This window comes from Chelmon rostratus, chromosome 21 (genome assembly GCF_017976325.1).
Source record: "Chelmon rostratus isolate fCheRos1 chromosome 21, fCheRos1.pri, whole genome shotgun sequence".
NCBI classification, from domain to species: domain Eukaryota; kingdom Metazoa; phylum Chordata; class Actinopteri; order Chaetodontiformes; family Chaetodontidae; genus Chelmon; species Chelmon rostratus.
The window spans coordinates 7451838-7465337 of record NC_055678.1 but is presented as its reverse complement, the minus strand read 5'-3'; the positions used below and the strand labels follow the sequence as shown (position 1 = coordinate 7465337).

Below are 13500 nucleotides of genomic sequence, written 5' to 3'. Positions count from 1 at the left end.
GTCTTAACAGATCAATACTGAATACTAAATAAGCGTCTTGTTTTTGTTATGTAATTCCACCTTAACAAAGAAGAGCTTTGCTCACCTGTTGCTCGTGGTAACCGTCCATCCGTCTGTTTCCGCTGACAGGGGGACAAGCGTGAGATGTTCAACTCCGTCCGCGACATGATCTACGACCTCATCGAATGGCGTTCTCAGATCCTGTCCGGCACCCTCCCGCAGGACGAGCTCACCGAGCTCAAGCAGAAAGTCACCTCCAAGATAGACTACGGCAACAAGTGAGGAGCAGGTCTTTAGAGGCTTTTAGCCTTGTCCCTCCCTCCCCGCAGCTTATATCCCTTTATCCTCACATCTATCCGGTAAAACGACTCTTGTTGGAATAGGTCAGCAGTGTCAGTCAATAGAAAATGACAGGTCATCACTTAGCCTGGGGACAAACTGGAGGGATTTAGCTTCTGCGAAATGTACTGTATTCCATCATGAAATGACAGCTCTCGCTGTGTCTGCAGTGGGCCAAGGAAATCAGTTCAAAACGAAAAATTGTGAAGCTCCATCCTGCTCCTGTGATGAAACTTTAAACCTTTAGCCAGGTAGAGAAATGGCTTTTACCTCTGCAGAAGCGAGGAGTGATGAGGTGATGAAATGCGCTGACTGCATGTTGGCAGCGCGGAAGAAAGACTTGAACAAAACAGAGAAGCTGAGGGAAAATTCCAGGAGGAGGAAGTGATGCAAAGGGAAAAGCAGCGTTCAGTCGATGTGCGCTCTCTCCTCTTTCACAGATGCAGCCACACACTCACAATATTTACCTTGTCCGTTGCGTCCTCTTGGCGAGCTCTGCCTCTCTGTAACTCTCCCCCGTTTTTATGCAAGGTACTTGGATCTCGATCTGGTGGTCAGAGACAAAGATGGAAACATACTGGACCCGGAGCTCACCAGCACCGTCAGCCTGTTCAGAGCGCACGAGGCGGCCTCCAAACAAATTGAGGACCGGATCCAGGAGGAGAAGGTAAAGATGGAGAGGACCTGGTCCTGCAGCTAAACTCTGGTCTTTATCCAGATCCGGCATTTCAAAGATAAAAGCACATTGAGCCAGAGTCAAACAGGCGCAGTTACAGTGTTGCATTAAGGGAAAATAACACAGTAGGATAAAAGGGTTGTCGCTGCTCTTCATCTGAGGTAAGTGTCTGAGATGAGCCCTCGTTTGGGCTGATGGTAACGGTGCTGCCGGCTCCACGGTGGAGGAGCTCGGTCCATGAAGGGGAGCGGCTGCAGTAGTTTGGAAGTCGTCACGGACATTGTTCTTGCTGAAATACCCTAAAATATCATATGTTAGGGCCATATGACCCTCCCCTAATTACATTACTAATAAAGTGACGTGAAAGAGAATGAAGATCGCTCGCTAAAGCTATTTACATGTTTGCGTAAACTGTCCAGAAAGTGTCGCGCTGACGAACTCCTTTCGAGTAAGAAAGACCCAGGATATAAGAACATCAAACAAATGGACAAAGAGCTGTTGAAGGTTAGAAAATACACAGAACCCCTGTGGTTCCGTCTTGAATGGAGTTTTGGCATTTGCACAACTGAATTATAGAAGTGAGGAAAATGGGGCCACTCCTGGTACACAGAAGACGCCCGACTGCCCCTTTAGAGAGTCAGGAACTCAGCCAGATCCCCTGTCTATTTTACTTGGCGTACCAGTGGCATCCCTCACCTGAGTGTCAGTTGGCAGTATGTAGGAGTGCCTGACGCTAAGTGCCCTGCAGTTATGTGGTCTCATCCCATGTGACCTTTTCATCCAGAGGTCTTTGTTGCATATGCATGGGCAATAAGAAACTGTCCAGGTCAACGTGATAAATATTAATGATGTGGCCTCAGCATATTTTTGAAGGGCGTCCAGGGTGCCGAGCGAGTCGGTCCACCTTTTAGAGCAGATGCAGCTCTGGAGATCAAGCGACAGTAAGGGCTTTTTATTCCAGGGTGGGATTTATTCTAATGAATTCTGATGCGTTTACAGACATTGCTCAAACATGCTTCTTGATTTGTTAAAGACACTAAGGCGGTGGCTGACGTTCAGCGACCCAGCGTGCAGCTGCTAACCCGCACCTCCGTGCAGTATCTGTCCTCACGCTGCATCACCTCCAGGCTCAGTGCTCAATCTGCACAGGCCTGAGGTCGACCCGCATGTGACGGAAAGCCTTGGAGGAGCAGCCCAGTGTTGAATCCAGTGCCTCTGTTTCCCTCCAACAGTCTCAGAAGCAGAACATTGATCTGACCAGGCAAGCAAAGTTTGCCTCCACGCCGGCGTTCGCCCTCTTCGTGACTTTAAAGAATGTGGTGTGCAAAATCGGCGAGGATGCGGAGGTGCTCATGTCGCTCTACGACCCGGTGGAGTCCAAGTTCATCAGGTAAACCCAGGGGTGCACGCTCGCCTTTCTCTCACTCTCTCCTCCTCTCTTTGCTTTCCCACTTTCACACACACACAGTGATGATTAAGCAATGGGATTTTCTGGCTCCTACCTTTGCTATTGTTGCCCAGACAATAGCGTTCCTGTCTGTTGCCAGTGGAAATTTGTTAAGATTATGTGCTCGTGCCCGTGTTGTTTTGTATTTAACTGTAGCTCACACAGCTCTAAACCGACTGACGATGAGTTAAGACGTTCCCTTCAAGTTCACCAGATAGGATGGAAGGCCTGTTACGTCCAAGACTTGAGACTTATTCATTCTTTCCAGAGAAAAACACTCACACACAGACACACACATATGCCATGTGAGAATCGCTGGCCTGCTTTCCAGCGATTTGCTGTTGTTTTAGGATCGTGGCAGCAAATTATCAGGAGTCTAGCGGCTCTGCTGTTCCTCCTGCGTACAGCATCAGTCATGCATTTTGTTTCCCAGGCGGATCAGTGTCTGGATTCACGCCCAAGCATCTGCAGCTGTTGAGGAAACCGAAAGTTTATGCAACTCAGCTGATGATGTTTCAGCGTGAGCGTGAGAAATCACTCATCCGTGCTCTTTGTTCCTCCCAGCGAAAACTACCTGGTGAAATGGTCGAGCTCGGGTCTGGTGAAAGACATAGACCAGCTTCACAACCTGCGGGCCGTCTTCACGGTGAGTGTGTCTGCTTGTACGTGTGCGTTTGTGTGTCTGTTCGCTTGCCCGTGGTCGCCCGCTGTTTATTCAGCCATGTTATGAGGCATGTGGGAGCCTGTTTGCGGAGCCTGTGTTTGTTAAGCTCTCCCAGGAAGAGCCCGGCTCGCTGTATGTATTTGCCGAGGCAGTCACCTCTATCTAATGGAAGCCCAAGGGCGGAAGGGTCGGCGTGCACCCACCGGGAGCACTTTGCTAGTTTTTGGAGGGTATTGCCACACAGGACAGGAATCTGTGGACACAATCTCAGATTCTGCTGAAGCAATTTGTGGTGAAAAGTTTGCCCTTAACACAAACTCATCTTCCCCAAAGAAGGTGGTGGTAATCCATCAGTCGTTGTCGTGCACTCTTGCATTGCAGCAGCCTAAAAAAAAAAAAAAAAAACGGGTCCCAGATTGCTACCTGAAGTGATTATTATGGCCTCTATCCGGCAGCTCTTCACCCCTTTCCTGCGTTTCCCTCCTCAGGATTTAGGCAGCGAGGATCTGAAGAGGGAGAAGATCAGCTTCGTGTGTCAGATCGTCAGAGTCGGGCGCATGGAGCTACGAGACAACAACACCAAGAAGCTGACATCAGGGCTGAGGAGGCCGTTTGGAGTGGCAGGTGAAGCCGACCGCACAGACAGACTCCTTCCCTCACCTGCTGTTTCTAAAAGAGCCGCGAGGCGCGAGCTGTAACACTGAAGGTTGCCTTTTAAAATCGTTGATTACCTCAGGACGTCGTGGCTCTACTTCTGCTTGAGTATCTCCCTTGCCTTACCGTAGATCAAAGCATTGTGCCAAAAGCCCTTGCCCGGATGAGTAAATATATTTGGCTAAAATTCATAGATTTCCAGCTAAAGTGGACGGAGGAATTAGAGTTTGATTTATCTCCTGTTGGCAAGCTGCCAGGCGTTCCGTGAACTAATTAGATTGGCGTTTTGCCCCCAGTTCTCCAGCAGAGAAAATGATGCCCCCTCTCTCAGCGTCTTTTTTCCCAGCGCCACTTGAAGAGAAGGTAAATGACAGCCTGATTTACGACGGCTCGTCATCGCTGCCGCGGTGCACAGCGTGACGGAGAGGCAGATTTTTGAGATTCGCTCCGTTTGAGATGTGGTTATAAAGGGCTTTATGTGGTTAACCTTTGACCTGTGGGGTAGCACAGTAAAAGTGTTTGCTCCATCTCTAATTCCCTTCAGTTGGAGCCAGTTCAACATTGTGTTCTTATGTTTTTGGCAACCTGTGAATTTGCACACTCAGCAAACAGCGAAAGCATTGCATCTTGTGTTCGGAAAGGATTCATTATTCTAGCGGTGCGGCATCCCCCCCGTTTTATATTTGATTCTAAAAAAAAAGTTGTGACGCTTTGTGAAAGATGAATAAAAACAGAATGCAATTACTTACTGTCTGAGTTTACCAGCAACAGCTTTACAAAGTGTTCCTGAGCTCATGTAGTAACATCCTTATACAGTCATGTGTTCACAAAGTGGTGAACCTCGCTCCATCCTCGCTGGTGAACGACTGAGCCTTTCCAGGATGCTCCTTTCATACCCAATCATGATGCTATCACCTGTTACCAATCAACCTGTTTACCTGTGGAATGATCCAAACAGGTGTTTTTGGAGCGTTCCACATCTTTCCCAGTCTTTAGTTGCTCCTGTCCCAACTTGTTTGAAACATGTTGCTGCATCATATTCAGAATAAGCAGATATTTACAAAAATCAACTAAGCTGATGTAGTCAAACGATAAATATCAATGTCAACAAGGATTAGCAAATTATCACTTTCTGTTTTATTAATTTTTTCGCATCCTAACCGTTTTTGGAATCGGGGTTGTTCGATCGATCTGCTCTGTCTATATTTTCTTGCCTGCCTCAGACCCCTGACATCACTTCCTGTTTCGGTGCAGATATGTTGGAAGGGCCCCGTTCTGTTCACTGTAGCTGTTTGAAAATGTAAAGAGTAGCTCAACAGCAGACTGAAAAGCAGATTTCTGCTGCCCTCTCTGGTTCATTCTGACCGCACTCGGCATCGCTCATGAGTGTGGTCAGACGTGTGCTCTGCTGCACCTGTAGCCACGCCCAGCGATGATGTCACAGGGTCCTGGAGCACACCTGTACATCATTTCGGCAAAGCGAGGCGTTAAAGCACCGGAGGTCAGCACAAAAACGAGATTCTCAGGGTGTGTTTCAGTATGAGCTGCTTTTCCATCATCGCTTTTGAACATGAAGCGTGTTTTTGAAGTAGGATTAGAGATACCTTCCTTCCTTTCCTCGGCTTGTTGTGACCACCGTGCAGAGTTGACTTGATGCCTTTCCCATCATAGCCCCGCATCTGCCTTAATTAGTGGTGATTAAACGAGAGCCAACACGGCCCCCCCCGATGTGGCCGTACCGTGCAGTTATCTGTATCATTTTGGCAGTCGTGCTCTGCTCTGCAGACCTTGAGAACGTTTTAACCCTCTTTCCTTGTTTTTCCACAGTAATGGACGTCACTGACATCATAACGGGCAAAATGGACGACGAGGACAAGCAGCACTTTATCCCATTTCAGCCGTAAGTGGATTGTTCAGCGGCACAAAATAAATCATGTTCATACAAACGGGAGCGCAGAGTTCCTTTAAGCTTTGGATAATGTCGCATAAAATAGTGAAGCTGGCACAGTTCTGCTCTCACACTTATTTCCATTATATTGAGTATGTACAGTATGTCAAAGACACAGCGGTTGTATTTTTACATTTTGTTTTTTTTAAGTCTTGAATCCTTGACACCTGATTAGCGGAGGTTTTAAGACAGTAGCGCTCCCCTATTCCCTGCTGACTCAATTAAGGCAATCTCATTAACTGCTGCCATTCTCGCAGGACTGCGTACAGAGCCAGAGTAACCTTTTCCTTAACGTGATTTCCTGCATAATTGGAAATGCTTCAGATTCAGGCAGTTTAGCTGGCAGATCACCTCACTTAACGTTTTTATCTGCGAGCATAAATCATGGAAATTAGCGCCTTCCGGTGTGGAGAGAAGAACGGGATCTACGAGAGGTTATTTATGCCCGAGTGTGAGTATTTGCCGCAGAATTTTAGCTGAAGAAGTTTTGAAATCGCAGTCGCACAACCCATTATTAGATGTGTTTTCAAGGCCAGCAGAGGAAGCGAAGGAGCCATTGAGGGAAGGTTGGACGCAGTGACGTAATTTGGACAGACTACTGGCGTCCAAAGAGAAATGGAATTGGCTTTCAGAAAAAAAGGACTAGATAAATGGAGATCTTGTTGAAACAGGTTGTTATTCTTGTTTTTCTCCCCCAGACACTCCTTCAATAAAAGTCTGAGACCGAGTTGACCTCATCTCTGGCACGCTGTCAAACCAACCTGCATTTAGATAATGCATCTGGAGCTTAATTTCAACTTGCGCTGAAATGATCGATTAGTTGATTGGCAGAAAATCCCACCGCGTCCGAGCCTTTTGTAAAAATCTGTGTTAATGTCTTTCAAGAAAACTATGGCGACCTCTTTTCCCACGACTCAGACTAACTGACAAAAAGTTCTGTTTCCTGTGCTGCACGTGCCATATCGGGCGCAGTCAGGACTCGGACTAACGTAATCAGATATTTTACAGAAAGCAAGACGTGTCTCTTCGGGTTCGTGCTCTTCTTACTTTATGGCCACACCGGCTGCCTTCTCTTCTGATCAATCAGTGCATTTGTTCGTTTTTCTCAGCCTCATTAACGAAAATGAGCCCAAATATCACCTCGGCGCTTTCTCTGAAGCCGCGTGGTGACACGTTCTGCAACGCTGCGTTTTTAAACACAAAGGGCTTTACAAAATAACACCAGTTAAGGCGGATAAAATGATGAAAAGGTCAAGGACGTGAACACGGAATTGAAGACAATAAAATGAACAAAAGTGAAAAAGATCAAATAAGTAGAAATAAAAACAGCATCAATAAAACGTACATCAAACATTTACAAAAGAATGAAATAATTTTTACTACAACTAATTCTTATCGATTTTGGCCCGATGAGGTTGACTGAAATGTTAAACATAATCTGCAGACTAAAAAAGTCACAGTTTTCATCGACTAAAACAGTTTCTTTCACTAAAATGCCCAGACCTCTCGTCAACTTCACTGGAAAAACAGGATGAGGTTGATTAAATATGAGACTAACGAGGACATCTGACACAGAGATAAGACTAGATAAACAAAATAGCTGACAAAACTAGAATAGATGTAGAAATGTCATTACTGCAGACCTGAGGGAAACCCTGCCTCGCTCCTGTCGTCTTACATTGTTTTGTCCCGTGATTGAACTCCTGCTGTCCCTCATTCTACCTCCATGCTTGTATTGGTTTCGGATTCAAGGCCGGAGGCTCTGAAGGCTGAGTGACAGAGATCCTCCTCCGTGCTGCCGTCACCGCTGTCTTCTCCTCCATGCTCCTCTTCTTCTTCTTCTTCTGCTTGTTTAGAGTCCTCTGTACTGCAGACGCCATCCAGCTGCCACACATGTGCCACTTTTCTTCCGCTCTGTCCGTCACTCGTCTCAGTCCGTCTGTCCACACCTGAGGCCCCGCGGAGTACAAAACATGATATTTTAGTTGGTCCCTCGCTAAGGCAGAGTGGGAACGCCCGTTTTCAGCCTTTGGTATTAAGTTTCCCGCTTTGAAAACATTTCCAGACCGACCGTGGCCAGGTCAAGCTTCCCACTGCTGCATTGGTGCTATAAATGCTGACTGGGCACCATTTCCTAAACGATGATTTCTCTGTGTGTTTCTTTCATTACCCATCCTGCCTCACTGTTAACTGCTAACAAGCGGCTTTGTGTCTGTCACGGTACTCGCATCACTCTCCGGTGTGTCTCTCTCTTTCTCTCCGTCTCACCCTCATCCCTCTCCCCCTCCTCACAACCGTCACCTTGTGGCTCTTCTGCCCCGCTCCTCGTCCTCCCTCTCCTCCTCCTCCTCTCTCTCTCTGTCTCCGCCATCTCCTCTTCTCTGTGGTGTTTGCCCGTTGTGTGCGTACTGCAGGCTAGCGTTGGATGACGCCATTCGCCACAAGCAGCTGAACATCTCCCGTTTTTCACCCAGGGTGGCAGGGGAGAACGACTTCCTCCAGACTGTCATCAACAAAGTTATCACCGCCAAAGAGGTCAATCACAAGGGCCAAGGTAAAGTGCAAGGTTCTGACACGAGAACCAGGGCCAAGGGCGAGACACCACACTCACACATGTGTTTTATATGTCATAAAATGGTTATACTAACTCAGGATGACAATCCAACCTGGATCTGAAGGTTGCCTGCAATGTTTATAAAGATTCTTTGTCAGCTAGACCACTAAATACCCAGCAGTGCTCAGCTAAAGGCAGCTACACCTGTAGGCGTCTCCTCTAGATATTAAAAATGTACATATAACACTATATGCATGTGTGAAAGTAAAGTGCTTTCATCTCTTGCCATCCACTGGAGGGCCGAACGGCGAATATGTCTGCACACAAGGCACGGACGCAGCGCGACCCGTCTGCCGCAGCACGCCGGCAGCAGAGCGCGTCCGTCGTAATCAGCTGAAGCCGCTGCGGTGACCACATAAGGCGCCTGCACCCGCACAAGCATCGCACCGCTCGTCTCTGTTGTTAGGCAGCTTTTCCTCCATGCACAGCTACGTATCCCTCCAACAGGTGAAAGCTACTGAACGTAGAGCTGTGCAGCAGTATGATCTGGTGTTTTTACATCTCACATTAAAATAAATCTGTCACATCATTGTGTAGCCATGATCCTGCAGTTAAAGGGATGCAGTTAATTAGTTCAGCGGCAGTTAACACAGCCTACACTTCCAAACCTTGCATGAGCAGCTGCATTATCGTGTTGCAAAGCTCAAATGTGCACACAGTGAAGCTGGCATGCAAACACATACTGCTAGGCCGAGCCTCACCTATTTCGGCGTGTGTGCGCGCTTTCCTTCAGCAGTTCATTGGTTATCTAACTGGTCCCATGCATCTCACTGAGCTGTTGTAACTCTCTTTCATACTGCAGTATGGATCTGTCCATGCACTATCATTATCCCCAGCACACTGGCAGGGCGTTGAAACGGGTCATCTCGCTAGTAAGAATTTAATTCTTTGTCAAGTGCTCACACTATAAATCACTGCTCACGCTATTAATAGTTGCTCTCATCACCATGACGACAGGGTCTAAGTAATCCAGCTGTTAATTAAGCCGGTGAGTCCTCTGCAAAGACTAGATCTTATCAGTGATTTGACATCTGCGGTTAGAAGAACATTAGCCGTCTTAGGGATTTGTGCTGAGAGAGGAGGCGGGCGGGGGGATGACAGCGTGACAGCCGCTGTGGTATTGTCATGCCCTATGAAGATGCGCTTAGATGAATGTCAGGTCTGCTCCGACCCACAGTGGGAAGGACAGCGGAGCGGTGAGAGCAGCTGTTTCGGTCACGCTTGCATATCAGACGGCTTCCAGCCTGGCTGGTGGGAGAAGTGTCACTCGTAGCAATACGGGGCCCGTGAAGTGAGAGCGAGCGAAGCTTCAGGGTTCACAAGCGCCGCTCGTTTTGGTGGCCTCTGAAGGGGTGCGCTACAGGACGGCCGCTTTAATTGGCCGCCTTGTTTTTACTCATTTCCAGTCTTGTTCGGAAGCATGTATCTACGCCGCTTTGTTTTTTTTTTCCCTGGGAGAATATTAAGAGCGAGCGCGGTTACAGAGCCGGCACACCATGCAGTGTCTGCAGAAACGGCGCTTCCCCTTGCAACCAGGAGACAAGCGAAGCAGCTACTGGAGTTAAATTGTTAGGAAATATGACCCATGAAAGTCCCCTGAAGGCCCTTTGTTTCAGAATTATTCAGTTTCCTCTCAAGCTTCACACACTCACACCAATTATTTAAGTCTGGGAATTATGGCGCAATTTGAATATTCTACCATAAATGTCACTTATTCTCATAAAAACAGAGTGCCTAAAGAAGGCATTGGGGCATTACGGACATTATCATGAATTTTGCTGTGCTTCAGAATTATTTTTTTGCCGTTTATTGTCTGTTTGTTTGTTACGGAGAAGCGTTTGGTTCTTTTTTGTCCCTGCCAGCGTTCATGCTTTGAAGCAAGATTTTTACTTGAGCTGAGGTCTGTGTCAAGTCTACAAAACGATGGTTCTTTTGTCACACCAGATAGATTTTTCTCATTCCAGCTATGCACACCTGACTATGCAGCATTTTTAACTTGCCACAAACAAAACACACACACACACACACACACACACTCTGTTATGTTTTCCTGATCACATCCCTGCGGGTAGCTTCTATTTAGCGTCTTGCCCTAGAGCTGTCACTGACGGCACAAAGCACAAGAGGAAATCTCTGGGTGGTGTTTTCCCGGGGCAGCGTTGTCTTCCCCCTGACGTTATCCTGGTCCCTCCCCTCTCTGCCCCGAATGCATCACCAGGCCTCTGGGTGACTCTGAAGCTGCTCCCGGGAGACATCCATCAGATAAGGAAGGACTTCCCGCACCTGGTGGACCGATCAACAGCTGTGGCTCGCAAGATGGGCTTCCCTGAGATCATCATGCCAGGTTGAGTGTTTTAGAAAGCTTCACCTTGGCTGCCTGGCTCCTTTTTGCATTTGATTGGTTGAACATTCATCTAGGAAGTGATTTAGAGTTAAGGACTCCTATTTAAGAAAATGTGAGAAAAGAATATATACTTCATTAAGGTTAAATTAAGGCATTAGTTACGTAATGGGCTGAAGTCAGCCATAGAGTATATGGTGCCAAATATCCACTTACACCACCTAAACGTAATGAGTTATGCAGTAATATTCATATTAAAGATGAGTGAATAAATTCATGAACCTTGGGCTCTGGGACGACTGTGAAAAGTGAGTAAGTCCTCGCCTCTGATCTGCCTCTTCCTGTTTTTAAAGGTGACGTGCGGAACGACATCTACGTGACTCTAGTTCAGGGGGATTTTGACAAGGGGAGCAAGACCACACCCAAAAACGTGGAGGTGACCATGTCTGTGTATGACGAGGACGGCAAGAAACTGGAGGTACGATGGAGGAACTTCTTTGGTGTTTTTCCAGGGTTCAGCTCAGATTCAGGACAGAACGGCCGTGGCCGATGGGCCTCTCAGACAGCCTGTGATTTACCGGGCTTTCTTCAGTCTCACACAGCTCAGCACGCTGCTTAACTGACCACGGCTCCTATAAAGCAGTGTGATGCACAGGCCAGAGCCCTACGCCTTCGCCGCCTGTCAAAGAAGTGATAGAATGCAATATTGGTGCTTAGTTGTTGATTGACTATCCTAAAATGTGGCTCACCTCTGCAGGAATCAACCTTTATCGCTGTCAGAGTCCGCTTCAGAACCACGCAGGCAAAATGGGCAGCAGGGTTCGAAAGTTTGAAGTGATTCGAGATGTGAAATCAGCATTTCTCTCCTGGTATAATTACCTTTGCTAATGAAGTTAAAGGGATAATTTCCTCCCCTGTCTATTTGTTTGTTAGCGAACTGTCCCAAAATGTTGCAGATGCATTCGGAGGGATTTTGCAGCCCTTGTCACAGAGATGAGTTAATTGCGTTTTGGTGGTGGTCGGCTCGTGCCTGTCGCCGGACGGGAGGTTTGCAGCTTCACGCCGTTAATTGCATCGAATTCCTCCAGAAAATCAAACCAGAGAGACACAAACAAATCCAGATAAATCATTATGGTGACTGCCGGTTTGCAAGTCAGAGGACGTTTAATGGACTTTTGCTTCTGCGCGCCGTCGGCTTTTGTTAATCATGTGCCGACCCGTCAGTGTCTAATGTCCTAATAAAGCTTTTGTTTCATCTGGAGTCTCTAGCCAGTGACCCCATTCTCTGACGCTTAATTATTGTCACCCCCTGCTTGACTTTACCTCTTGTTCTGCAGAGGCCATCAGTTAACGGGGGATATGAGAGGTTTTGGAGTAGTTGGACATGACAAGTATGTTGGAAGAACTGGGGCAGGAGGTGTGTGTGTGTGAATGTTCACTTTTAGTGGCGAGACTGATTTCTTTTAGCCACAGTTTGTTGTGAATCTTGTATTAGCAACGCGTTCATGCTATGAAGTCCAAACTCAGTAAACTCTGAGAGTGGAAGTTACAGGAGAGTGATTCGAGATGACAGCCCCCTGGTCACGGGGAGGCCTCCTGCCAGCGGTGAATCAGAAGCGAGCGCTTACACCCTCCCCTGCCTCAATTATACACATTAGTCTTAGATTGAGAGGCTTCGTGGGTGATTTGGCTCAGCAGGCCGAGGAAGTGTAAGAATCAGCGGTGATTATACTGTAAATGCAGTTCTCAGAAAGCAGTAATGATCACTGTGATTATTTTTGGATGTTGCGTTTGCAGTATAATTTGCGATGCATCTTATATCTCACCAACATAGAAAAACAAGTGTTCCTCTCAGCATTTGAGTGCAGCATCCTCTGCTTTGTTAGTTATGTTTGTTGTGCATTTGTGTGCAATTCTGTTTGAGGTTTTATTTATATTGTAGGCTCAGAATTAGACCACGATGTCTACTGCTCCATTTTAAGCACCTACAAGCAGCTATACTGCGTTTATTGAAGGAGACACATTGTATATAAATAGGCTGCGGCACCGTCAGAGCCCCTGAGCTGCAGTGATAGTAGTCAGTGACAGCAGCAGACAGTCACCAGGTGACACAGATCATGTGTGTGGGTGGTGTGGCCTTGAAGGGAGCTCCCTTCAACATCTTGCAGCTTTTCACAGAAGCGCTACCAAGAGATCTGTGCTAACTGGTTAAATATCCCTCTTCCTTCCTGGATTTTAATCGGCTGAAAGGAAATTGTGTTCCTGAGATGAGAGACGCTGTCACTTCCTGCCTGTCGCTTTAATGTCAGAAGCAGTCCGAGTGCGATCTTTGATCAGAGAAACTTTCTGTTTAATTCACCCTCCAAAAAAGCTGTCACAGCTTGGACTGTGTAAAAAATAGCTCATCCAGTGCAACAGTGTAAAGACGACGTATTTAATGTTTGACCTCGTCAGCTTAGTTGATTTTTGTAAATATCTGCTTATTCTGAATTTGATGCAGCAACACGATTCAAACAAGTTGGGACAGGAGCAACAAAACACTGGGAAAGATGTGGAACGCTCCAAAAACACCTGTTTGGATCATTCCACAGGTAAACAGGTTGCTTGGTAACAGGTGATAGTATCATGATTGGGTATGAAAGGAGCATCCTGGAAAGGCTCAGTCGCTCATCAGCGAGGATGGAGCGAGGTTCACCTCTTTGTGAACACATGATCGTATAAAGGATGTTCCTACATGGGCTCAGGAACACTTTGTAAAGCTGTTGTTTTACTCAGTAGTTACTTAGTTTTTGTGGTTTTCTGTCTGGATGTTTCTGT

The 13500-nt window shown here is 47.0% G+C and overlaps 1 protein-coding gene across 1 annotated transcript in view; it reads left to right on the top strand.

Moving 5' to 3' along the window:
* Nucleotides 1-13500, top strand: part of dock1 (dedicator of cytokinesis 1) — a 179198-nt gene that overhangs the window by 19492 nt on the left and 146206 nt on the right. The window contains exons 6-14 of the mRNA XM_041963484.1: nt 130-278; nt 871-1006; nt 2248-2405; nt 3027-3108; nt 3615-3750; nt 5608-5680; nt 8203-8282; nt 10561-10686; nt 11037-11161. Coding sequence (XP_041819418.1) covers nt 130-278; nt 871-1006; nt 2248-2405; nt 3027-3108; nt 3615-3750; nt 5608-5680; nt 8203-8282; nt 10561-10686; nt 11037-11161 — 1065 coding nt within the window. The remainder of the gene's footprint in view (nt 1-129; nt 279-870; nt 1007-2247; nt 2406-3026; nt 3109-3614; nt 3751-5607; nt 5681-8202; nt 8283-10560; nt 10687-11036; nt 11162-13500) is intronic.